The 25,275-nt window shown below is 53.6% G+C and overlaps 8 protein-coding genes across 8 annotated transcripts; 5 read left to right on the top strand and 3 right to left on the bottom strand.

The window, feature by feature from the left end:
- Positions 1 to 691: 691 nt before the first annotated feature.
- Positions 692 to 2,083, bottom strand: Triagg1_4398 (uncharacterized protein; the record flags this gene model as incomplete). The annotated part of the gene is made up of 5 exons (XM_062898796.1): positions 692 to 712; positions 775 to 894; positions 964 to 1,053; positions 1,119 to 1,837; positions 1,957 to 2,083. The coding sequence occupies 5 exons, from the start codon at positions 2,081 to 2,083 to the stop codon at positions 692 to 694; spliced, it is 1,077 nt and encodes a 358-aa protein (XP_062756905.1).
- A 2,005-nt stretch (positions 2,084 to 4,088) lies between these two features.
- On the top strand, positions 4,089 to 4,454 carry Triagg1_4397 (uncharacterized protein; the record flags this gene model as incomplete). Its single annotated transcript, XM_062898795.1, has 1 exon — positions 4,089 to 4,454. The coding sequence occupies one exon, from the start codon at positions 4,089 to 4,091 to the stop codon at positions 4,452 to 4,454; it is 366 nt and encodes a 121-aa protein (XP_062756904.1).
- Positions 4,455 to 6,209: 1,755 nt separating this feature from the next.
- Triagg1_4396 (uncharacterized protein) lies at positions 6,210 to 8,420 on the bottom strand (the record flags this gene model as incomplete). Its single annotated transcript, XM_062898794.1, has 3 exons — positions 6,210 to 6,321; positions 6,375 to 8,107; positions 8,175 to 8,420. The coding sequence occupies 3 exons, from the start codon at positions 8,418 to 8,420 to the stop codon at positions 6,210 to 6,212; spliced, it is 2,091 nt and encodes a 696-aa protein (XP_062756903.1).
- A 2,949-nt stretch (positions 8,421 to 11,369) lies between these two features.
- Positions 11,370 to 13,346, top strand: Triagg1_4395 (uncharacterized protein; the record flags this gene model as incomplete). The annotated part of the gene is made up of 1 exon (XM_062898793.1): positions 11,370 to 13,346. One exon carries the CDS (start codon positions 11,370 to 11,372, stop codon positions 13,344 to 13,346), a length of 1,977 nt encoding a protein of 658 aa, XP_062756902.1.
- A 3,192-nt stretch (positions 13,347 to 16,538) lies between these two features.
- Triagg1_4394 (uncharacterized protein) lies at positions 16,539 to 18,186 on the top strand (the record flags this gene model as incomplete). The annotated part of the gene is made up of 3 exons (XM_062898792.1): positions 16,539 to 16,812; positions 16,932 to 17,093; positions 17,171 to 18,186. 3 exons carry the CDS (start codon positions 16,539 to 16,541, stop codon positions 18,184 to 18,186), a joined length of 1,452 nt encoding a protein of 483 aa, XP_062756901.1.
- A 2,809-nt stretch (positions 18,187 to 20,995) lies between these two features.
- Positions 20,996 to 21,466, top strand: Triagg1_4393 (uncharacterized protein; the record flags this gene model as incomplete). Its single annotated transcript, XM_062898791.1, has 1 exon — positions 20,996 to 21,466. One exon carries the CDS (start codon positions 20,996 to 20,998, stop codon positions 21,464 to 21,466), a length of 471 nt encoding a protein of 156 aa, XP_062756900.1.
- A 920-nt stretch (positions 21,467 to 22,386) lies between these two features.
- On the top strand, positions 22,387 to 23,820 carry Triagg1_4392 (uncharacterized protein; the record flags this gene model as incomplete). The annotated part of the gene is made up of 1 exon (XM_062898790.1): positions 22,387 to 23,820. The coding sequence occupies one exon, from the start codon at positions 22,387 to 22,389 to the stop codon at positions 23,818 to 23,820; it is 1,434 nt and encodes a 477-aa protein (XP_062756899.1).
- An 882-nt stretch (positions 23,821 to 24,702) lies between these two features.
- Triagg1_4391 (uncharacterized protein) lies at positions 24,703 to 24,945 on the bottom strand (the record flags this gene model as incomplete). The annotated part of the gene is made up of 1 exon (XM_062898789.1): positions 24,703 to 24,945. One exon carries the CDS (start codon positions 24,943 to 24,945, stop codon positions 24,703 to 24,705), a length of 243 nt encoding a protein of 80 aa, XP_062756898.1.
- Positions 24,946 to 25,275: the final 330 nt, after the last annotated feature.

The raw sequence follows: 25,275 nt of genomic DNA, 5'->3' as shown, positions 1-25,275 counted from the left end.
CCCCCCCCCCCCCCCCCCCCCCCCCCATGCCACTTTAAAAGTCTTCTCCAAAAGAAGCCTCTCCCCTTTACTCTCCAAGATTTTTTTTCTCGTAGCTCTGTTATATGCGCGCCCTTCTAAAAACACTAAGCTCGCTCGACCGGCATATTTAAGAAAGAAGAAAAAAAAGGTCCGCTGAGGGAGCCGGAACGCGGTACAGAGGCAACTGAAGACATAGAAAAACCATCAAGTAATACACCCAGCCCGTGGCCAACAATCCAGAGCTTATCAGAAAAACGCAGAAACTAATGTGCAAAGAATTTTTGGGGATCAGAGGCGGGAGGAAAAGAAAAGATAAAGAAAAAAGAGGAAAATAATAACGAGAGAGGGAAAAGGGGAAACAAAAGGTATCAAGTCGGCCGCTTTCCTTTTCCGACTGTCGCCGAGAGAATCGGGATAGAGATGCCTCCACGAGGGGCTCATGCAGCGGCCAAAAATAAATAAATAAAAAGAGTTAATGGTGTAAGTAGGGCACGTTTCGTCACTTCGTCCTGCGTACGCCAGTATTCGCAAGCCAGATATGCGTAGTCGGGTGTCCGAAATTGGCGGGTAATATAATCGTTTGAATGCGGATGGTGAAGAAAAGTCACGGATTAGACTTGAATCGACAGGCGCGAATTAAAAGTCCATCCGTATCACAGACGCAGGCAATTTAATAGGCCCAAACCTTGAGCTGCGGAGGAGGTTAGCCACGTCGAGTTGAGAAAAAAAAGAGCCGCGACTTGTCCAACTTACCAGAGAATCCCATGAACCTGTGCACAAGCTGATTCCGTCGTTGCTGACACCCAAGCAGCTCACACGGTTCTCGTGGCCTACCAGTGAGCCAACCTTTTCGCCTCGTGTAATATCCCAGACCTTGATTGCGCGAGTTAGCATCAAAAGCCATTTTAAGAAAAGTAAGGTTTCATCGCGATGTAAACTTACCTTGCACTCAAAGTCGTCATATCCGGCAAAGAGCAGACGTCCGGACACGGAGGTGGCAACGGATGTGATGCCGCAAAGAATGGATTCAGACTAAATCGGCACGTTAGCATTTCAATCGTCAAGAGAAGAGTCTGGGGCATGCGGATTCTACTCACTCCATAGAGGTTCAGTTCGCGATCGGCGCGAATGTCAAACAGCCGGCAGGTGGCGTCGTCGGATCCCGTGACGAAAGAGTGGCCGTCGGGGAAGAACTGGATGGCGTTGATGTCGGACTCGTGGCCGGCAAAGGTCTGCACCGCCTTTCCGGCACGGATATCCCAGAGCTTGGCGAACGCGTCGCAGGCACCAGAGATGAAGGTGTTTTGGTTGGTGGGGTTCAAGCTGATGCTCATGACATCGCCAAGGTGGTCGGCGAACTCGGTGACCTTTTGGCCAGTCTCAATGTCCCACTTCATGCAGGTCATGTCACCGGACGAGGTGAGGATGCTGCGATCGTTGATGAATCGGCAGCAGGACAGGTAGCCGGCGTGGCCGGACAGTTCCCTGGCCACCCGCGTGGGGCCGTCGCGCTGCTGGTTGAGGTTGTAGATGGAGCAGATGTTGTCGAGACCACCGCAGGCGACAAAGTTGCCGCTGGGGGCGTAGGCGCAGGTCATGACCCATGATGAGCGGAGGGGGATGGCGTGGACTTTGTTGGTGGTGTAGGCGTCCCAGATGATGAGCTTTCCGTCTTGAGAGGCTGAGACGAGGTGCCGGCGGTCCGTGGACCAGTGCATGGCGTAGATCTTGGCCAGATGGCCCTTGAGAGTCCGCTTCGCCCGCATGAGCTGGTTCTTGGGGATGGGCTCGTGAGCCTGCTGAGCGACAGCCCGGACTGAAAAAAGCATCCAGTTAGCATCGCGAAAAATAAAATTGAAAGAGAAAAAGAAAACGGCCGGTTGAGAGACGCCCGGAGAGACGCGGAGAGAGAGAGAGAGAGAGAAATCAACGTACGTGTAGTGTCGGCCAGCTCATCCTTCTTCCGCTTGATCCTATCCTTGAGCGTTTCGGCCTCGCGACGCGCTTGCTGGATGCGCGCCTGCATCGCCTCGGGCGACACATCGTTGGGCTGCGAATTCATGGCGGAATCGACGGTTGACGGGCGACGACAATGGAGATGAAGATGGAGAAACGGGCGGGCGATGGCGATGGGAAGCTGCTGCGGGTTTTTGGCGGCGTCGTTCGTCGTCGGGAGGGAATCGAATTGACGACGGTTGGGATTGTGGAGAGCGGAGGGAGAGGAGAAAGGACAGGAGAAGAATTGCGCTGGCGCCGGTTGGGGGGGAAAGGGAACAGAATCAATGGAACTGGACTGGACTGGACTGGACTCAAGTGAGCTACAGGTACAGCAACCGTTAGCTCCTATCCCAGGGGGGTTGGTGCGCTCTAGTCCCGGCTGGGGTGCCTGGGGCGGGTTTTTTGGGAAATTGACGGTGGGCTGCGAAGGGCCCTGGAGCGGCAGCTTACTGTACAAGTACAACTGATTGAGGTGAACCGATTCGGGGGTGGAGCCCTGGAACTCTCGCTGGACGAGCGCTGGACACGGCGCTTTTCAGGGCCGGGATGTGCCAAGGTCAGCCCAAGCGCTAAGGAGCTGAGTGAAGATTGGATCCACGTAGTGTGCAAGAATCGAGGCACTTTCAAGACCTAGTACGAGCAGCAGCATTACTGCAACTATCGCTGTTGCATGACCCGACGGAGTTGCAGTGTTTACAGGTAATGTCCTAGGTAGGAGTACTACTAGTACCTAAGTAGCTGCAGCATTGGATCGTGCATTGTACATACAGATATCCGTCCAGCTTGGCTAGGTACGAAGTTGAATTGGCCTTGCGTGCTTCCGCTCTGCCCGCACTTACGCTGTAAGGGGAAATGCTAATGTACCTAGCGTCCGCCTCTTGAGAGTGTCTGTCTGGGAGGTACTTGTTCTCCGCCTCTGGCGACGCAGCCCGCGCAAGTACCGAAGCGACGCAGCGCAGCGCAACGCCGTGCAATGCAGCTCAGACACACCCGACACAAATCTGACTGATGCGCTGGGCTCCAAATTACCCAGTCAGTCACTCCATCCGTGTGGCTTTTTTCTTCTTTCCGCCCGGGCGTCTCCGTTTCCATTTCCATTCCATTTCAATCTATTTCTAAGCGCGTCATGGCCCGCGGTTCTGGTATCTGGGAAATAGCCCAGGGTCAATGCGAAAAAGAGCTGGAGTTAATTACTACCTAGTAGTTACAGGCTGGCGGGATGGGATGAGATGGGCGGCCTCGTTTCTGCGGCTTGAAAGTCAGTTGAGGTGTCAGGTAGTACCTACTGTACTGCTAATTCCAGGTACTGTATAGCCTCCAAGCTCGCACCCACCGCACATTCCAAGCATTCAATTTGGTGATTTGATCACGACAATCACAGCATCAGTCCAGACAAACGGCGAAAAATGCTGCTAACGCTGCTGTACAGTACCGTGACGCGCGCAAGCTGCCGAGCTGCAGCAATGGATGGCATTGAGCACTAACAACCTACACCGGCGCTCATGAATCCAACGCGGCACAGTGGCGGCCGAGTCCGAAATGCCACTGTGTTGCCCAGGCGAGGCCCTTCCCGAGATGCAGATTCTCCGTCTCTTTTTAGGCCCTGCTCGTAATCATTCATGCCTGGGTGATTTAACATCAGGGGCAAGGAGGCTGGTGGAGTCGCGTTTTCCCAAAGAACATGCTGCAGGCTTCCATTGCCTCTTCGTTTCTGCACCGAGCAGAGCGAGAGGACCAGGGTCACTGCGGATGGATGCTTCCCTTGCAAGGAACAAAAAACGCTTGGCTACACGAAGAGCACTGTGCTGGTTGAATCTTTTTCCTTTTTCCATCGTACATTCCGAGATGCAGCTTTCCGCGGTTCCTTTTTTTGCTGCCGGCCAACCAGAGCGGGCAATCTGCTGCAATCGAGGAACCGGCCAACCCAACGGGTTTCTCATCTCACCTCTCGATAACGCAGCATTAACGCATCGCAGTAGTTCCTCTAGGCCCGGGTTGACGCCACTGGCCGTGACCCTGCAGCTCGGCGCCCCCCCCCTGAGCAGATTAGCCTGTGCTGGACAGAGGCCATGATACGGGGAATTGCGAGTAATATTGCTGGGCAGCGTATCGTACGGGTTGAAGTCGACGCATTTCCCATTGGATTGGATCCTTTATGCACGCAAACGGCTTCCCTCGTCCTCATCCTCATCCTCATCCTCATCCTCATCCTCCCCTCCCGCGCTCTCTCGCCACCACCCTCACCCTCACCCTCACCCTCACCCTCACCTCGTCTCTCCTCATCCCCATCCTCATCATCTCAAATCCCAGAATCCCAAACATCCCACCTGCTACTGCGAATAGCTAGCCCAGAACTGGCCAAGGACGCAATTTACGGCGACCCGCTTCCCTGCCTCCGGAGCCCACCTTCTACTCGCAGCTCTGGCCCGGCCTAGGACCAAGACGTTTTGCTCTGCACTAGCCGATCCGCAACTCATCCTGGACCCCGGCCTGGGGTGAAGTCATTCGACTTGGGGGGGAGCCTGCGAGTAATTAATACAGCGCAGTAACGAGTAGACAGAGGGTGACAAGAGCTGAAGTTGTCGCCAAGCAGGAGTTGCTGCAGTAGACTTGTATATACGATACGCTCACAGTTGTGCTACTACCTATAGTAGTACTAACCCACAAGATTTACAAAAAGTAGAGCCATCGGTATAGATTGATATCATTGAATACCTGTTACACGTTGCTTGAGCCAAAAAGACGCAAAAAGCACATCCGATACGATACGCCAAAAAAATCACCTCGTTCAAGAGAACCAAGCCAAAGCCTTTCTCTTCTTGGCCCTTGTCCGAATTGCCGTGCGGATACTCTAATTTCATTGAATGCTTTCTCCCCTCCAACAACGGCCGCACTGTGTTCCAAAGCACGGGAACGCACCTCTTTTTTTCCTTCTTTTCCTTTTTTCCTTCTTGGTGGTGTCTGGGCGTATTGCGGGATGGCTGTCTTGCGTGTGCGTTTTTTTTTTCCTGGCTTGGGGGTCAGTGCATTTGATGATTGTTTCTTTCAATCAGTTGTCGACATCTGCAACATGGAAAAATGCCGTCCATTCTTAGGCCTGTATTACCTTAGTACTCGTATCTACCATTGTTGCCATGAGATTTCAATTTGTAATGTGTCTGGTACCTTTAATATTCTTCACGCTTCTCTATACCATGAAGCAATAAGTCCAGTCCCTCCACGCTCTCATAACCCCCAAATCACGCCCTCTCGGTATATTGTTTCCCTATCCCGAATCCAGCAGTCCGCATCAGCGAATCTCGATGGCCCTCACCACACTAGCCACCCATCTAACCATCCCTACAAGTACCTACAGTACATACACACATACAAGTAGGTAAATACTCGTACAGACAGACAGACAGACAGACAGACAACCCATCGTAGTAGTACCTGTAATGCTGTGCCATATTGTACCGTATAAAAGGTACCTGCCCGTAAACACACCCAACAACGTCCGAGACGAGATGATGACCGCCTCCATCCTCAATGCCACCTTTTCGCCTCCCCCCCGGTACTGTACATACAGTATCAACGGCGAGTCGCAGTGCAGTAGTGCCGCATTTCAATCCGTACAAGCGCCGCGGCTTGGTACGGTGGCATCCCGTGTGTGTGAGCACATGTACCTGCGTGTTTGTCTGTGCTGTTCGTTCACTTTTTCCCTCACTTTCATCATGGCACGATGCCTTTTTCAATACGGAGTACAAGGGGTATTTTCACGCTACTGGTAGTGGGCGGCTTTTTGATTGCTGCGTGATGTAATTGATTGGGCCCCCCTTGTGAAGAGTTTGGGTGTTTTAATGTAGGATTCAAAAGATCCGCCATACTCATGTTCGAATGTGTGTGGTATGAGGTGTGACGGCATCTACTATCTGCCGAGACTCGCGGTTCAAAAGTCGATTGATGTCTCTCAAAGAGAATAAATATGCCATTCGGCAAGGTGGCCTCTGTCTGTGAGATGGCCTCAATTCGAGTGTTTTATATCATCCATCATTGTACCCCCAATTCCATATCCAGCGCTCTAGTTCATCCAGCTCTTCTTCTTGGTATACTATAAAGCTGGTCCCGGAAGGGACTTGTCCTCTCTATCTCTTTACTCCATCATGCTACGATTTAAACCAGCACCCAACTCACATCACGCTCCAATCTCATTAATGCGTCTTTGCCCATTCCTTGAACCACTCCAGAGCCTCGGGGTTTGCTACACTGGCGTTCGTCTTGATGCTCATGCCCGAAAGAATCTGCTTCACGGCAACTTCGATTCTATGACAATGTTAGAAAATGAACCATACATGTCCTCAGCTCCCGAAACTTACTTTTTACCGTTACCCGTCTTCGGAATGCCGCCTCCGCACTCCTCCACCACGCCTGGGACGTGACGCGGGCTGAGCTCGCTCTTGATCTTGTGCTTAATCTTGTTTCTCAAGTCGTCGTTGAACTCGTGCCCAGGTGTCGGAACAACAAACAGGCAAACCGTCTCGTCCGTGTCCGTTGCTCGTCGGCGTCCTACACAGACGGCATCCTCAACCTCGGATGCAAAGAATCGGATCAAGATGTTGTAAATCTCGGCCGAGCCGAATCTCACGCCAGCCGGCTTCAAGACACCGTCAGATCTACCCAACATGAGCAGGCCGCCCGTCTTGGGGTCAGGAATCTTGACAAAGTCGCCGTGATGCCACACCGCCCCCTTGACGCCGCACACGTCCTCGAAACGCTCAAAGTAGGCCGCCTTGTACTTGTCGTCACCTTTGGCACCGAAGAAAGTCAGAGGCTGGCAGGGGAAGGGCTTGACGCAAACCAAGTCGCCGGGCTCTCCTGCGGGAACGTCCTCGCCAGTGACAGAATCAACAGCCTTGATGGCCATTCCGAGGCCAGCACACTGAATCTCGCCGACTCGAACGGGGAGGAGAGGGCTGGGAGCGCCGAATAGAGAGATGATGTCGGTGCCGCCAGTGATGGAGGCAAGATTAATGGTCTTGGGGAAGGCTTCGTAGACGAAAGAAAAGGTGGACGGCGGCAGTGGTGAAGCTGTAGAGTATATGGCTTCGAGGTGTGATAAATCAATGCTGGAATCACGAACAGGATAGACTCCATTGGCCTCTAATGCTGTGAGGTAGGCGGCTGAGGTGCCGAAATGGGTCACCTTGAGGTCTGACAGCACGCGGGGAATGGACATGTATGAGTTGGGCCGGAATGGTGACCCCGAGTACAGAATCAGCTTGGCTCCGACAGCAAGCGCTCCGACGCTCCAATGCCACATCATCCAGGAAGTGGTTGTGTAGTAGAGCATGCTTGAAGACGGGATCAAGGAGCAGTGCAGCATGTGCTCCTTCTTGTGCTGGATGAGTGTTCCCAGAGCAGTGTGGACGATGGCCTTGGGGAGACCGGTGGTGCCGCTGGAGTAGAGGATGTAGAGTGGATGCGATGGCGACAGCTGTTCAAACGTCAGAGCATCTGATGAGGCGCTGGATAGGAAGCTTTGGTATTCAACAGCCGCGACACCGTGAGCCTCAATATCCTTGATGCCCAGATCGCCCTTGATGTTGTTGATGACAATGACCCTTTGCAGGCCCAACTTGCTAAGCTCCGCGACAATGTCTGTTGTCTTGGATGTGCTCGACCACTCCTTGCCATTGTACACGGTTCCGTTGTCGGCGAACAGAATGCGAGGTCCAATCTGGCTCAATCGGTCCAACACGGCAGAAACGCCGCTGTCAGGGCTGATGCCCGTCCATATCGCGCCGAGAGAAGCAGCCGCCAGCATGGCGACCACGGCTTCCACATGGTTGGATACATAGCCCGCGACGATGTCGTGGGGCTTCAAACCTTGGGCACGCAGAGCATTGGCGCATTGGCGGACCGACTCGCGCAGCTCAGCCCAGGTGGTTGATCGCAAGTCGCCAGGGAGCTCGGTGGTGGTGATTACGGCAGTGGAGGAAGGGTCAAGAGGCTTGTCTGTGGGAGGGAAGAGGAGATTTTCGGCGAAGTTGAGGCGAGAGTCGGAGAAGAAGTCGGGACGAGGGAACATGGGCGCATCAGCCGGCAGGACCTGGTTTGGTCAGTCAACTATTCAAGCTCTTTCGTTCCACGAGGCTGAAGATGGAAACCAAACAAACCTGCGAGTATGGCTGGGATGAGACGATGCCGACAAACTGCCACACCTCGTCCCAGAACTGGGCGACATTGTCGACAGACCACTTGTACAGGTCCGGGTATCCGGTGAGGTGCAGGTTGTGCTTCTGGTTGACCGTCTGGAGGAACTGCCACATGGGCGTCGAGGCAGGCTCAGCGTGTCTCCAGAGCTCCTTTGCCTTGGGAGCGACGCCTACGAAGGCATTGTCGCGGTCGATGGACTCCCCCATGGCGTCCTTGTCGTTTGTCTTCAAGAATCGACGTCGTTATCCGCGCAGCCAGTGTCCAGACAGAGCAGAGAATCAAGCACAAGGAGCGACGAGACGAAGCCAATTGATGGTCCGAGTCTCTGCTTGTTTATTTTCCCCAAGAATAAGCAAATAGTCTTTCAGGGACCGGAAAACGGTTGGGGATCTCTGGCCCAACTGCCGAATCGGCTGCGTTTGCGGTCCCCCTCCATCGTGGCCCGTTGCAACCCGCGGGCACCCTCGGTTCTATTTTGGAATGGTTGCGAGGCGATTTTAGAAGCCGAGAATTTGTGGCTGGAGCAGAGGCTGAGCAGAACGAGAGAGATGACTAAGGATCGAAGAGTGGCTGGTGCAACTAGTCAAGTTTGGTTGGATTTAGGGGAAAGATAAGAGAGGAAGGCAAGATCAAATGGTTTCTGCTTTAGCATGTGCACTAGGCTGGGACTTGATTTAGCGGACTGCAGATGCCGAGGCGAAAGTCGAGGTTTGAAGAATTTTCTGTTTTTCAATGCTCTCTTTTCCACTGCCTTGTTTTCGGCAATATTCCGGAGAGGCCAAATTGCTCAAGCGTGGGCTGATTCTCTCATAGTGGTTCGTGATTCCCCGTTCCGTTCAGTCTCAGTTATCTATTGCCTCGGGCACAAATTACCAGGATGAGGTGATGGAACAAAGTCAAAGACCCATAAGGTTGACGCTGTTGGCGTGGGTGACAAGCCAATTACACGTAAAGCAGAGGGAAATACACGTACGGAGGACCAAGTCCGTGTGTCACTCAAGGTCGCACTGCATGCTTCGCTGGCACTCGTTCCGTCTGTATACTACAGTACGGAGCACTATTGCTACAACGCGGGACGAGACAAGTAGGAAGAGTCCCTTGCGCTTCTAGTCAAAGCTGGGATTGAAACTTGTAAGCGAATCCAGAGCGACAGTCACTACTAGGTCAGTAAGTTGTCGAGATGCCAAAGTCGCTCGAATACCTGAGGTACTATGTGATGTGCAAAGTACAGCCCACCAGCTGTTGCGTCCGGCATCCTCGGAGAGTTTTCTGGCTGGCATCACGAAACTCGGCTTCTGTGCTGTATGTGCTCCAACAGCTCTCAGCTCGCAGCCGCTGCCAGCTCTGCTTTGGTGTCAGCGCCCCCTTTTTGGGCTGCTCCCACGGGCGAGAGAAATCGCGGCAAAATGTCATCGCGCGGCTGCCCCCTTGCAGATCGTTGAAGCTGTAATGCGACGTTGCCGGACTGCGACAACGGAGAAGCATCGAGCCACTCATCTCTTTAACTCGTAGTCTGTCTATGCTTCCTTTCGAGAGAGAGCATTCTGGGTGGCAATAGTCCATGCATGAGCACGAGTAGCTACTCAGACGGCACGGCTTCACCCAGGGCAACCAACCATCCTGGAAGCAAGCGAGGATCGCAACGGTCGTCGGTCGCTTGGAGGATGTCGGCTCGAATGACCTCATCAGCTGCAAAGACGCATCGGCCGAGATTCGCATCGTCTGTCTACCAGCTAATGCTCGTCGTAGCACCAGTAAGCCCGGGCGATCCGTACCTGTACTGTAGGGCCCATCCACGCGCTCGGCAGAGAGTTGCAGAGGCCCAAATTAAGTGCCCGTGGACAAGCTAGACGCCCACTTTTGCCCTTGTCGAGACGGATCGCTTGGGGCTCCTGAATTCCGGCTTGGCTCCTCGTTGGTCCCTCTTGGTGTTGGTCTGGCCGCAGGCGCCGCAGGTTGTGCCCAGCCCAGCAGAGGAGAGGAGAGATCAAGTCAATGCAAGGGAATCGGAATCCAATCCAAGCGAGCTAGAGAGAGTGACAGTGACAGTGACAGAGACAGAGACAGAAGCGAGAGCTCCGGCGAGAGGGAAATAAAATAAAATAAAATAAAAGCGCTCCAACGGGCTGTTTCCGCTGCATCTTGGCGGCTCGTCTTCTCTATCGGTTCTTTTCCCCCCTCCCTTGCCCGTGTGGCTCCCAGGTCGCGGATTTCATTGGCCTTGTGGGTTCGTCAAAGACCCCCTTTCGCCAATTCATCTTACCCAGCCGAAACTCCCCCCAAGCCAAACCTGTCTTCTTCAACCTGCTTTTGCTTTTGCCCGGCCCTGCGATCGTGGTCATTTCGTCTGTCGCGTGGTGTCCTTGTGCTGCATCTCCACTGAGCTGGGATATTGCCTTGGGGACAGCGGTATTTAATTATAATTATTATTTTTTGTTGAGCCACAGGGCTGCTGCCGCAAATCAGCCCACCTTGCAGAGCCGAGTGCGAGGCCTGAGCAGATTCAAGAAGGCGTCGTGTCAAGGCGAGAAGCACTGCAGCACCATCCTCGGTGTTGTTTCTTTGGTTTTCTAACTGGTAGGTTCACGCTGCTGTTTTGTTTCAAAATCCCGCCAATTCAGCCTCGCGTCCAATCCGTCTCTTGGGGGGGCTTCAGTCCCATCTTCTTCCCCCATTCCCAGCCCCTCCTCCTGAGGCCTCGTCCAGCAGCTGGCCCATCCATGGCTGCAGAATCGTCTGCAATTGGCATGAACGCGGGCCTCGCTGGAAAGCTTGTTTCGATTCCTCTCGAGACGCTTGACCGACAGCGGTTCGAAGCCTAGTGGCGCCGCCCGGTGAAGCCCAGCAGCAAAGTGTGGCCACACCGCATCGCGCCGGAGCTTTTGAGTTTTGTCGCAGCCGCTGCCGAAGGGCCTGAGCTTCTAGCGAAGCATGGCGCCTGGGAATCTGGGCGGAGGAAAAAAAAAAGCAAAAGGGAAACCCCAAGAACCTTTGCACGGATCCCCCGATCCACCATCACGCATTCATCTTCGCCCTAGCTCGCTTTTTGCTCTCATTGGCCATTGAAGCTAACCCGCCTCGTTTTTCTCCCTCTCCAGGCGACCAAGTCCACGAGCCGGCTTCTCTTTTGAGTTTGCAAAAGCCTCGAGGAGATCATGCCGCGACGGCTTGCAAATCCCTTCTCCTCCAGCCAGTCTGCCATGTCTGTGTCCGAAAAGACTGGCGAACGACGTCTCTCAACCTCAAAGACCAACCGACTGAGCCAGCTCTTCTCGTCCAGCCCAAAGTCCAAGGACCAGGCCGTCATGCATCAAAGCCAGATGAGCACCATCTCGCCGTCGACGGTGTCGCTGCCCACCATTTCGCTGTCCACGGCGACGGGTGAGTCCAACACCACCGAGCCGACCACGACGCTGTTCAAGCCTCAGTCGGCCGAGGAGGTGGAGCGCCGGCGACGCGTCGAGGCTCAATTTGGCCCGCTGCTCTCTCCCGAGCACTTGTACACCAGTCAGGCCGCGGGCAAGCCCTTTGAGCGGCCGATTGAGGACGAGCCTCCGTACTACTATCTCCTGACCACCTACCTGAGCTACTTGGCTCTCATTCTGTTTGGCCACGTTCGTGATTTCTTTGGCAAGCGGTTCGGCGACCGCAAGCGCTACCTGCCTCTCAAGATTCACAATGGATTCGCCCCCCTCAATGATGATTTCGACAGCTTCTACACCCGACGCCTCAAGACGCGTCTGGACGACTGCTTCGCCCGCACCACTGTCGGCGTCCCCGGCCGCTTCATCACCCTCAAGGACCGCAAGTCGGACGACTACAACTACACCTACCGCTACACCGGCACCTACACTGAGACGCTAAACATGAGTTCCTACAACTATCTCGGTTTTGCTCAGTCTGAGGGTCCCTGTGCCGATGCCGTCGAGGAATGCGTCAAGAAGTACGGAGCCACCTTTGCAAGCCCCCGAACTGACAGCGGCACTTCTGATTTGGCCCTCGAAGTTGAGCGGGAAATTGCGTCCTTTGTTGGAAAGCCCGACGCCATGGTCTTCTCCATGGGCTACGTCACCAACTCCAGCACGTTCCCTGCGCTTGTGTCCAAGGGCTGCCTGATCATATCTGACGAGCTGAACCATGCCTCTATCCGAATCGGTGCTCGTCTTTCTGGTGCTGTTATCCAGTCGTTCAAGCACAACGACATGGGCGACCTCGAGCGTGTTCTCCGTGAGGCTATTTCCCAGGGCCAGCCAAGGACTCACCGTCCCTGGAAGAAGATTCTCGTGGTCGTCGAAGGTCTCTACTCGATGGAAGGCACCATGGTCAACCTGCCCGGAATCCTGGAACTGAAGCGCAAGTACAAGTTTTACCTGTTCATTGACGAGGCTCACTCCATCGGTGCCCTGGGACCCCACGGCCGCGGCGTTTGTGACTACTATGGCGTTGACACCTCGGAAGTCGACATCCTCATGGGCACTCTAACCAAGTCTTTCGGCGCCAACGGAGGCTACGTTGCCGCGGAGAAGCACATCATCGACAAGCTCCGTGCCACCAACGCGTCCACCATCTTTGGCGAAGCCCCTGCCCCCTCGGTGCTCATGCAGATTCTTGCCTCCCTCAAGCTGATCAACGGAGATATTTGCCCAGGCCAGGGCGATGAGCGCCTGAAGCGCATTGCCTTCAACTCTCGCTACCTTCGTCTCGGACTCAAGCGTCTCGGTATGATTGTGACTGGTCACGACGACTCACCCATCATCCCCGTCCTGCTTTACAACCCCGGAAAGATGCCTGCTTTCAGTCGCCAGATGCTCGCCCGCAAAATCTCCGTCGTTGTCGTCGGCTATCCCGCCACCCCCCTCATCAGCTCGCGTGCTCGCTTCTGCGTCTCTGCTGCCCACAACAAGGATGACCTCGACCGACTGCTCATTGCCTGTGACGAGGTTGCCGACCTTCTCCAGCTCAAGTACTCCACGGGCATTGCCGGTGGTTTGGAGCCTCTGCCTGAGGGCGTCGCACCAGAAGACGAGGCCGAGTGGAGGAAGAACACCGGCACTCCCATCAAGGCTCCCCGATGGAAGGTCGAGGACGTCATTCGACGAGGTGTCGTTGACTGCAAGCTCCCTCTGCGGTGAGCGGCTTTGTCTTTTGGTTCTTTTTTTTCTTCTTTTTTCTACAGCCAATGACATTTGTGGGCAACTCAATATTGAACCCTCCCTCCCATCAAAGAAAAGACACATAGAACGGGGGGGGAAACCACGGCTCGGTGTTTGAGGCGCAAGTGTTTTTTTGAAGCTTATGTCCGGCTCTTGGGAGATGAACAAACGGCGTCTCTCTTTTTTTTTCCTTGTTTCATCACATATCAAAGGAAAAAAGACCCAATTACTATTTTTTACTCCAACGTTCGACTAATTGAGCTTACGATGCTCCAGAGTCTTGTGGTCAGCTCTGGTTTGGCGCGAAGCCGTATTATTACATAATTAATGTGACCATGCCCGACACAAAAGCGGCCATGATTGAATGTGAAGCTTGCAGGGATCATGACTGCAGGGCGATTTTTAATACCGGGACGGGGCTCGGAAACGACTTGCCCCCAGGCTCTGCCGGCTTTAAGTCGAGCGGCCAACGGGTTGGGGATATTCGGGCGGGATTACGGGATATATAGGGCGGATAAGGTGTTTTTTATATGGGGTGGGCTTGACAATTGTAAATACTACCTATGAAAGTGTGCAGAAGGCGTATAAGATGGTTAATGAAGGTGAATGTGGAGAATCGACGGCTCGTCTTATCTGTGGTGTCATTTGTGATTTGTGATGCCCCGGAGATGTAGTCCACGATGTCTTGTTGTCTAGGTATCTTCTATATAAAAACATGTACGAGCACAGGCATAACGTCTCCAGTATACTATCAATTGTAGCTGCAATGCAATGCAACGCTATTAATAGACGCCCCCATGCCGCTTACAGCACGGAGTACAGCAGAGAGAAAGAAAAAAAACAAACGATGGACGGGCTTTGAAACGCGCGGGTGCGGGTGCGGGTGCGGGGGGGAGGAAACATGAATCTTGAGTGTTTTGGTATATACGAGGGTTTTTGGCGTTTCATGGCCAAGGGGGGGCGGGTTGGAGGATGAAACGCGTGTGCGGTATGGAGGGAGGTGTTTCTTGTTTGCGAATTAGGTAGGCAGTAGAGATTGATACGGGGTTTACGATATAGACGAGTTTTGCTTGTTTCTTCTTTTTTTTTTCGTTTCGGAACGGCTCGGGATGTTCTAGGGGGGAACTTGTTAGTGTATGTACGAGTCTGGGTTACGAATGTAAGACATGATGGGATGGGATGTTGCTGCAAGGGAGAGGAAGGGGAAGCGAGTTTTTTTTTCTCTTTTCTTTTTTTGGTCTTTTTGGCTTTTGGCTTTTGGCTTGCCCCTTGCATGTTATGTGATGGGTCGCGGGGTTAGGCGAGATTTGCTTTTTTCCTTTTCCTTCCTTTGAAAGAGGGATGGGGAGATGCTGTTTGGGGGTTCAAGGTTTGGATTTTTGCCTTTTTTTTCTTTTTTTTAGGCGAGCGTAGGTAGGTAGGGGTTGTTGATGTGTGTGTTGGCGGGCTCTCGTTTAGATGGATTTTGGGTTGCGGAGGAGATGAGATGAAAATTGACGGGGATTGTTTGTTGGCTGGGGATTTAGTTGGTGTAAGTGCTGGATGCTCAATTGAGTTGATTGTAGTCGTGTTGGTGTTTGATGCTGGTTGGCAATGCTGATGGTTTTTTGTTACCCTGCAGCGGTTCAGGGACAGTATGGGCTCTAATTGCTCCACGCCGAGTTGCTCGGTGATTTATTGATTTGATAGATGCACTTTGAGGGCTGGTAGGCAGCTTAAATCCCTGGCCGGGCTGTTCACAATGGTCTGACTTGGACGTCTATTGATGTTAAATGCAACCTCATGCTGGTGGAGTTTAGTGATTTTGGTGTTCAAATTGCCGACCAAGGTTCCTTTGTCTGTCAAGGCTGGGTACCTCTCCATCAAAGAAATTCATTCACGATAAGAGATAAAAATAGAAAAACCAAAAAAGGACTACTCGTATACTACCGAGTATATCTTCAAAGACGGACGCTACTATCCTTCGTATCAACACCTGCACGTCATGTGCATGCACCTTGATAATAATAACAGCAGCAAAACATCCAAATCCATTCTTTGCCCGTGGCTCAGCCACAAGACAGGAGCTTCGCATGGTACCAGGCCAATCCCCATCGGGCTAGAGGCGCCGCTCAGCGTTCGTGCCCTGGCGCAATTAAAACGGCTGCTTGTACTGTAATGGAAGCGGTCGCTGGGCCGGCGCGAGTGCAAGGTACAATGGGCTGCCGTACCTCGGCCGCGGCGGCGCTATGGGCAGTGACAAGGGCTTGGCGTGCGGCGCTTGTACCTACTAACCTGTCGCCTCTGGTGCTGGTGTCCGATGTCTCGATGGCCCTTCGCATTAGTGGACTTGGCGCCTTCGCTCCAGGGCTCTTCCAACGGGGTTTTGTAACGGACATGCCTCGCCCCGGGGGGGTACCTGTACTTTGCGGCTGCACTGACACTGGTAGCGCCTCCGTGTGCGCGCCGGGCCCTGAACCTGTGGCGGCTCCCCGTGGCCGTACCTGGTACCCGCAGCCCGCAGCCCGTGCTTTGGTGCCTTTGCTGGCGCTGGCGCTGGTGCTTTGCTGGTGCTTGTGCCTTGTGCCTGTCGGCTGGCATTTATTGGCCGAGATTTGACACTTGGGCTTGTTGCGAACTGAGCCTTGGGGGGTTCAACGCGAGTTTCCGAGTTTCGTCTTTCCTGCCCCTCCTCCCCCAGCTTGCGACGACCCAAGACTCAAGACCCAAGACGAGGCTCTGCGAGTATTTATTTGTTCGACCCTTTGCGCCGCCATCCTCCAGCTGCTGACTGGACTGGGGGTCTCTTGTTGTCCTGCTGCCCGCGGCCACCCACTCGGAGCGCCTTGTATCGATCCATTAGCCGCCCGTTGGCGCTCTGCTCGCCTCCGCACGCCTCGTTTCCCCCCCCATTCGAACCTGGTGCCTCAATTTCTACGCAGCCCTCAAAAGTCCCCTGAAGCGAAGCAAGGAGATATCAAAGGGAAGAGAGAGAGGAAAAAAAAAAGAGGGCGTCTCGCAACGCAACTCGTCCATCGAAAAGAAGTCGTAGCGGCGACGGGACGGTGGACAAAAGGGAGCAGCGTCAAATAGGGGACGAAAACGAAAACCTACCTGCGCCCTGAAGAGGGGAGAGAGATAGAGCTGAGAAACACTGGCCACGGACCTCGCGCAGCCGCGGCGTCGCCCACGATGATGAGCTTTGAAGGAGGCACGGGCTACGCCGAGTCGGACGCCGACGACGAGTACGAGCATCACCTGGGCGACCACTCGCCCGTGGGCGATTCCGAGACGTCGCCCATGGGCTCCGAGCTGTCGACGTCGGCCGAGCACACGCCCACCACGTACGGCCATCGAAGCAGCATGGACCGCCTGCCCGAGACGATTATTACCGAGTGGACGGCCGAGGAGTGCGCGGATTTCATCAGTGCCATCGGGCTGCCGCAGTATGCCGATACATTTCTGGGTATGTTGTTCGACGGTGTGATTTACAGTGATGACGACACGGCGGCAATGATGATGGCGATGATGTGGTCTCGGTTCTGTTTAGGGACATTGGTTGACTGATTCGTTGTGGTGTTACAGAAAACGACATTGTTGGAGAGGCCCTGGTTGCCCTGCTGCATGACGATCTCAAGAGCATGGGCATCGCCAGCGTGGGCCACCGTCTAACCATTCTCAAGAGCGTCTACGACGTCAAAAAGGCTCAAGATATCCCAATTGAGAGCGATCACTACCTACCACTCTGTAAGGCCTCCCCCCATCTTGCCCTTTGGACGATGAGATTGCCCATGACTGACTTTGTTGGACTCGTCAACTTGCAGCCGCCGATGCCGAAGCCCAATACGCTACAGCAACGCTCAAAGACATCAGACACCTAGTGGAACAGCTTCGGTTGCGGGACGAGCGGATGAGCCTGCTGGAGCAGGACCTGCGGCGGATGAACGAAGACTTTAAGCGCCTCAGGGAGGACATGCTGCCGGCGCTGCGGCTTGTCAAGGACGTTCAGCACCCGCTGCCAAACGTTTCTGGGCCCAGCCAAGCATACGCATACGAAGCCACTCTCTCTCCGCCCGCGCCAACGCCACCCGGCGCCCAGCCCGGCGATCGAGGCGTGAAGCGACAGTACTCACAGCGACGAATCCTGATAGGAGCTACGCCCAAGAGCAACTCACCGACGCAAGCGACGCACGACCAGCGGATCATGCCGGAACAGACGCTGGACCCGTCCAGCGCGGCGGAGAGGGCGGTCATGTCGTCGACGCACCTGGCCGCCATGAACGGCGCCCCCTCTGTTTCCACGACCGGATACCCCTCCCCCGTCATGCCATCACCGACGTCCCCAATGAACCACATGAGCGGCACCACTCTTGGCTCTCGAAGCTACAACTCGACCCCTTCTGTACGGTCGACATTCATCGAGCCGGATCTCGGCTACAATTCACGGGACAAGGCCGGTGGCGGGTCGATTCGACGACGCGAGACGCCCGTTCCCGAGACGCCCAACCCCAAGGACTCGGTCGAAATCTTCAAGTCGTTCCGAGTAAGCATGGACGACCCGTGCTACAAGGTGTTGCCGGCTGCGCTTAAGAAGTATCAGATCAACGCACCTTGGGACCAGTACGCTCTGTACATTGTCTACGGCGACCAGGAGCGCTGCCTTGGGATGGACGAGAAGCCTCTGATTCTGTTTAAGCAGCTGGATAAGGAAGGCAAGAAGCCCATGTTTATGCTGCGCAAGACAAACAGTGCCCAGGTGGACGGCGACCTCCCCGGCATGAGCATGAACCCGGCAAGAGGAGCTTCAACGGGCTACGATCCGCCGGGAGGCATCATCTGAAGAGGAGAATCAGGCACGCTTTGGTTTGATGGGCATACTCACAGGTGTTTCCCAGGGACACTGGCAGAGAAGCCCCTGTTTCATTATCCGCGAGTTGGGCCGTTGTGGCATATACTTGGAGGGGGGGCGCATTGGAGTTGGTGGGCAAAAGGGAAGGCAGAAAAGGAAAATTCGGGCCACGGGGAAAAGGAGACGAAGAAAACGACATGCCCTGGTGATGTATGCCGAGCGTGCGTTTCTGCTGCAGCTTATCCTGACGCTGCAAGCCGTCGGAACGGGGCTGATGCATAGAGGCCAAACGAGGTGGATTCACTACTGCCCATTTGGTAAAGCGATATCAAGCTTTACGGACCGGGAACTCTTGAGACGAAGGACGAGCTTGAGATGCTATGGACCGGACGTGGGGGTACCAATAAATGAGGACTTGCTATAATGGGAAGCTTGGACTGAGGGTTCTCGAATTTGGATTCTCGCCATGGACGATTATTCACCCTTTTATATTTGGGTGAGATGTATTTCTTTTGAATATGTTGGACAATGTGCACACGCATGGAGGGGGGGAAGGGAGAAGGAAGGGAGGGAGGGCAAACAAACACGGCGGGGAATTTTGGGTGTAAAGGCAACCTTTTTTGGGCAAAAATTCACGGGAGGGGAGGATGTGTATTACTTTTTTTTTTTATCATTATTGTTGTTGGTTTTTTTTTCGAGTTGGATGTGGATGGATGCGTATCTGGGATGCATGTAGTATTAAAGAGCGAGAACTATCTATGTAATACTCGATATTGAGTGTTTTTTCTTCTTTCTTTTCTTTCTTTTCTTTTTGTTGTAGTTAATGAGCGATGTTGGATGGATGGGTTTGATTGGTAGTGTATATATAGATTTGTGATGGAATGAGGAGTGGCCGACGATGTATGTTGGATTGAGGGTGTTGATGTAAAGAGTTGGATGGTTGAGGTAGGATTGGGATAGTTGAATGACAGACATGCTCGAAGGATTGGAGGGGAGGTTGAGTAGATATTTGACAATTCGCTGGCGTCGATTTATCTCGTAGACTGGATCAACGTGACTGGTTAACATGCACGATAAAGAACTTGATCCGGATTGACAAAGTACTGCGAAATGGCTCTACCTCGATTCGGTAGAAGGCTGGAAAGCGTAAACACACAATCAAGAGACTGCAAACTGATGCTGAAATGGAGATTGCTCGGGGCTGAGGCTGAAAAGACATGAATCCACAGGTCAGATGGTTTGTATGTAAAGAGAACATGGAGCTATGCTATGCTATGCTGTTGTGGCGCGTGGCGTGCATGCATTCAGGCTAAACACAGGGCGGAATAGAGTTTTTGCTCGTTGTTTGCCTAGATTAGGGAGAGAGTGAGAGGTTTCACGGGGATGGTGGTTGGTTGAAGGGAGAGTCATTGAATTCGAGGGCTAGTGGAGAGACTGGCTAGAGGTTCGATAGAACGGAATCGTGTCGTGTTAGTGAGGAGATGGAGGCGGTCGGGATGTTTACGTAGACCGTGGGATGGGATTTGGGCGTCGTCAGAGCTGTTGGCATACCCGAGAGGATTTGCGGCGTTGCTGATGTTGCCTGGCTTGCGCTGCTCTGCCACTGACGAGTAGTATTTCGTATGGAGGCGTATATGCCGGTGTTGAATACGGGATCCAGATGGGTTCGGGGTGCGGGCGCCCAGGGGATTTTGCGTGCTTATGTGATGAAGTCTATTGTACGGAGAAGTGAGGATGAGGGACGGAGAAAGCAATGGTTCTAGGTCTGCGTGTGATTTTAAATCGGGATCAGATGAGAGTCTGGGGGGTTGCTTAGATCATGACTTGTTTCCGTTCCGGCTTTGTGATGAATAGTCGAAGCCGTTATTTCATTACATGCAGATATAAGTGAAAGAAGGTGTTTTCATTCCGGAGGCATCTCGGCACTCGTTGCATTGAGGCCGTGTGTCACCCACGGCTGTCGCACCCGAGAGGGCCATGGAGAATCTTTGGGTGTCCGGGCGCTGACGACGCGGCTTCGGCTTCGGCTTGGAGTGTGTGGTATAACGAAGTGGCAGGGCTAATAAGTTAGTTGTCCATCCTTTTTGCTAGTGGAGGTTGCCCGCTTGAGTCATCGCCGGCGTTGAAAAGGCGTCCAATGGCAGACCGATGCGTCTGGGCGCCGATTGAGCCTGGGGTAAGAGTAAGAGGTAGAATGACTCTCTGGATGGAGACGGCGCGGACCAAAGTTTGCGACGTGCTTATGATGGAGCTGGTTCCTCGATAGCTCTTGTATGGGCTGGGCTGGGCTGGGCTTTGTATGTTTCTGGTGTTAGTCAGAGGGTGATGTGACACTTGGGACTGGAGCTATGGGCGGGCTCTGGCTGGGCTCGTTTTGCTCGGGTTGCGTGCGTGTTGGGTCATTGCTGGGCAAGGAGGATTTTGATGCCGTTTTTGTTTAAATAAAGACTCGTTTGGTGCCTTGGATTTTTGGTTTCCTTTTTTCTTTGTTTTACGACATCTTGGCGTTTCTTGTTCGACAAAGACTTGCTCTTTTGGGAACGAAGCTATACGCAGCTCGAGGATAATAGAATACCGCCTTGTTTGTTTGTTTGTTTGTTTTTCGTTGTGACCTTGGCTCTGGGCCTTTGCATTGGGCGTCGTCGTACCTACGCCTTTGCCTGTATTACATTGAGTGATTAGAATGGAGGAGAGGATATAGATCCTGCTTGATATTGATAATCGCCGTCAGGGTATGGTGCCGCAGCTCCTCACGATTGTCGCGATTCCTCCGGACATGAGCTGACAACGATGGCTACAGATGGTCGTAATCCCACGTTTCGGGGCTGAGGCCGACCCTGACTATCCCAAACACTCACCTCCTCGTCCAACACCCGTTTCCAGTGCGACGCCCACTGCCACCGACATCGCCAGCGTCACTACAAGCACAGCATCATCTCCCGCTTCGTCCAGCACATCGGACGCACCTGGATTCTTGCACATCGCTACGGATGGCGCAAGCGGGGACAAGATCCTGCACGGATTCCTCATCGGAATGGCCATTGGCATTATTGTGAGCTTCGTGCTGTGCTGCTGGCTGCCGTGCTGCAGGAAGAAGCGGCGGTCACGGCTGCAGAGGCGGAACGACAATATCCGGCGGAGGCTGGTTGTTCTCGAGGACGAGGCGTGGGTGAACCAGAATTGGCCGCAGAGGAGGCCGTGGGATGTTGGTGAAGATGAGAGCCAGAGCCAGAGCCAGAGCCAGAGCCAGAGCCATGTGAGCCACGACTAACTAATACGATGCTTGACGAACAAACGAGTGTTGGATGATGATGATGACGTTGACGATGATATCTGGTTACCACGGATTTCTTTTTGGGAGCAAATTGCACGTAATTGGGATAGCTTTGATATGGAATGGGAGTGTAAGGTGTTTTGGGTTATTGGTAATACCATTGCATTGCTGTCTGCGTCTAAGTGGTTTGGCAATGCAAGGCGGTTTTCAGGGACGGGAATGATACAGTCGTCAGCTAATGACGAGACACAGGGACAATTGCGGAGATGTTCTGGACGGCTTACGAATAGAAATACTATTAATTGATCAATTAACGAGGCTTCTTTGCACTAAACCGGCAGTGATCCGCGATTCTCAGCGACCCGTAAGCGGCATCAAAATCGCCATGTTTCAACAATGGCACGATTCCCGGCTGTCGCTCATCTTGGCAACTTTGTCAGTCACTTGACACAGCCACTCTTCTGGGGCGCTTGTGGGCCAGCTCGCGCGGCTGTGGCGCAGCAGCATCCAGCAATGACGTTGGCGGGGAGGCGCGCCAAGCTCTTGAATCAGACTGTTCAGTCCATTAAACTGATGCTTCGAATTCCTTTCTTTCACTTGCGCGACACGATAGCATTGCCTCTATCCTGAGCCTCGGATCTACCTGCACAAGGCGCTCTACACGATAGCGACAGCAGACAGACGACGACGCACTACTGCGAGACTGATCCTTCTCTTGCGCCTGATCCTTCAGATTGCTGTTGTCTCAGCCTGCGGCAGCCTCACTTTATGGCCGCCAGCCCGTGACCCCTCTGGCCAAGACTCGAAACGACATGCAATGACCTGCTGATATTCGCCACGGCTTGAAAGCTTTCTTCTTCCTTTTCTTCCTTCTTTGCATTTTCCATTCCAGCTTCTCAAACACACACACATCCGCCATGCTTGACGACAGCTTCCCCACGTATCGCATGCAGGCTTCTGCCGAAGATGCCCTCCAGACGACTCTGTTTTACACGTACAACGGCTCGGATCCCCTGCGCGCTTACACCCTCCAAAGACCTGCCCCGGCATCCTCGGCGAACCAGTATGCCGTCGCCCTGTTCGACGCCCACTACCAGTCCGTCATCTACGGCGAGGTGCTGGTGAAGCCCGAGCTCCAGCAACCCACGCTCTCGGCCGCCGAGATTCGCAACCAAAACGGCTCGCCGCCCGTCTTGCCCATCACGCCCGACGCCTTCTCCGTGCTGCTGTACAACCCGGACCAGAACGTCGTCGTCAAGCGCAACGCCGGGGGGTGGAACCGCGCTGATTCGTGGGGGTTTGAGATTCCCGAGCGCACGTTTAAGCTGCCCAGCGTTAGCAAGCTGGACCAGGAGACGGGGAGCAACGACGTGGCGGATCAGTCGCCCAAGATTATGTTTCACTGGAAGCGGGACGGGCGGCTTAACAGGGACATGACGTGCTACATGTCGGGCAAGAGCGTGGGCGGCAAGAAGAGCAAGGAGCCGGATATCACGGTGGCCATGTATCGTAGCCAGAAGCAAGGGGATGCCGTGTGCATCTACGAGCCCAACATGGCTCGAGTAGAGGTCGAGGACCGGAAGGGTCTCGAAATCGTGCTGCTGTTGAGTGCCGTCGTCGTCAGAGACTTGCATTTTGCGCCCAAGCAGGACCCATTCAACATCTCCGGCGCGGTTCCTGCAGGAAGAAGAGGCTCGCGGCCGTTGGCACCGTCGCCAAACGACCCGACGCTCGTATCGGGTGCATTGGCGGATACGACCCCATCACCGGGGCCGGCACACACGCCACCGGCGAGGCCCTCTCCGGCTAGCAATGCCGCGAGGCAGGCCGAGATTGATGCCGAGACGCGCAGGCTGCAGGCAATGGTGGCCGAAGAAGAGCGACAGCGCCGCGCGCGGCTCGCTCGGGAGGAAGAAGAGAAGACGCGGAGGATGCTGCGGCAGGAGGAGGAAGCTCAGCGGCGGCGGAAGCAAGCCGAGATCGATGCCGAGACCGAGCGGCTTCGTCGAGAGTACGGCGTGCCGGCCCCTCGGCCAGCACAGGCGTCTCCTCCGCTCCCGCAGCGGCCTTTTGGAGCACCGGCGTCGGCGGCGGCCATGTCTGGTGCTTTGGGTGGCGGCGGCTGGTATGGCCCGCCCGTCGTGAACAATCTCCAGCCTCCGCCTCCGCCGCGGCCCAACAGCGTAGGGCCGGGCCCGTCTACGCAGCAGCAGCAGAACGGGCGCAACAAGCTGAGTCCTTATTCGGGACCGTTGGGGGCGCGGGCGAGTGCCATTAGCTTTTTCGGGGGAGGCAAGACGGATGAGGAGAAGAGGAAGAAGATGAAGAAGAAGCAGAGCGTGCATTTCTAGGGGGGGCATGGCATCACGGCGTTTTTTTGGGGGGGATATACCAGGGATATTTTGGAATAGACTATGGGCATTATGGGTTATGTACTTTTGTGAATGCTTCTCAATTAATGAATCATGATAGAATTGAATCTTTTGCTTTTGAATAAGAGGTAGTTGGCCATGTTATTCACTTCTAAAATATTGTTGCCAGGGGTTGCATCGTCACTTTTGGACTACAATTGTCAGATTGGTCACTTGCAAAGATGTAGTTGTCATTACTAAGGTTGGTTGTCTTTTATAGGTAGCTCACCATGCTATTCATCTGAAGTGTCTTTACCAAGGATCTTTTAAGCCATGTCATTTACTTGAAGCATCACTTCACAGTTAGAAAGCTAGAGAAAATTGGGGAATGAGATTATATATTATTAAAATGTAGTGTGTGTATATGTGTCATTCCGCCTCCCCCTTTTTGTACAAAAGGGTATCCTTCGTGTTTTCTCGAATCAAATGGGTATAGAATCTAATACTCATGAAAACTTTTTGTGCTCCCAGCCTGCCTGAAATCCATGCCCCCCCAAAAAAAACCCTTGTGTAGTAACAAAAGAGAAAGAAAGTAGTCGAAAAAGCAAAAAACTTTTGGGTGTTGTTTGTTCGTTGGTCGTCGTCTCAAAGGAGTGTTTTTTTTGTGTTGCTTGTTTTGTTTTTTATTCCATCGTGCTGGGCATAGATTGAGCGATATCCAAACCCCCCCTTTTTCCGCAGTTCAGGAGCACAGGTAAACAATGTTTGATGTAGTCTCTTGTTGGTGAAGAGTGTCCATTATGTGTGTTTGTTTGGACAGTGTTCATGGGAAGTGTCGATTGGTTGTTTAGACAATGTTCATGGCAAGTGTCGATTGGTTGTTTAGACAATGTTCATGGGCAGCTTCATGCCGGCGCCGACGTTGGCGGCCTTGACAACGGGGCGGGGGCGGGAGAAGAAGGAGGAGAAGCGCTTCTTCTTCTTCTCCGAGGCGAGGGAGCGGTTGTCTGGGGTGTTTGCGGCGGAGGTGGCAGGCGTGGTGGCGGTTGAGGGGCAGAGAATCATCTCGTGGGTGATGCCGTTGCTGAGGGCAGCGCGGAAGTGGACGAGGTCGCCGACGAACATTTTGAAGGTCGTTTTGTTGTTTGTTGTTTTTCAAGTATAGAGAATGTTGGACTGTGGAGGATTGTTTGAAAAGCTGGAGCTTTTTGAATGTTTTTGTGTGTAGATGAGTGTCTGAGTTGTCTTTGTAGCTGATGATGATGAGAATTCCTCTTGTTCAAAAGCACGGCCCAAGCCTCGTCTTATATACAAAACCAATCCCTCGCCTCCATTTCAACTCAGGTACGTACTTTGTTCACGATGCCGTGAATTTCCATTCCGTGTCCGCGTACACCCCCCCTATGACAAACAAGATTTCCATTTCTAAAAAAAAACAAAAAAACATGTTTTTCT

Source organism: Trichoderma aggressivum, assembly GCF_033847375.1.
Source record: "Trichoderma aggressivum f. europaeum strain CBS 100526 chromosome Unknown scaffold_013, whole genome shotgun sequence".
NCBI lineage: Eukaryota > Fungi > Ascomycota > Sordariomycetes > Hypocreales > Hypocreaceae > Trichoderma > Trichoderma aggressivum.
This window is presented reverse-complemented; position numbering and strand designations above follow the sequence as displayed.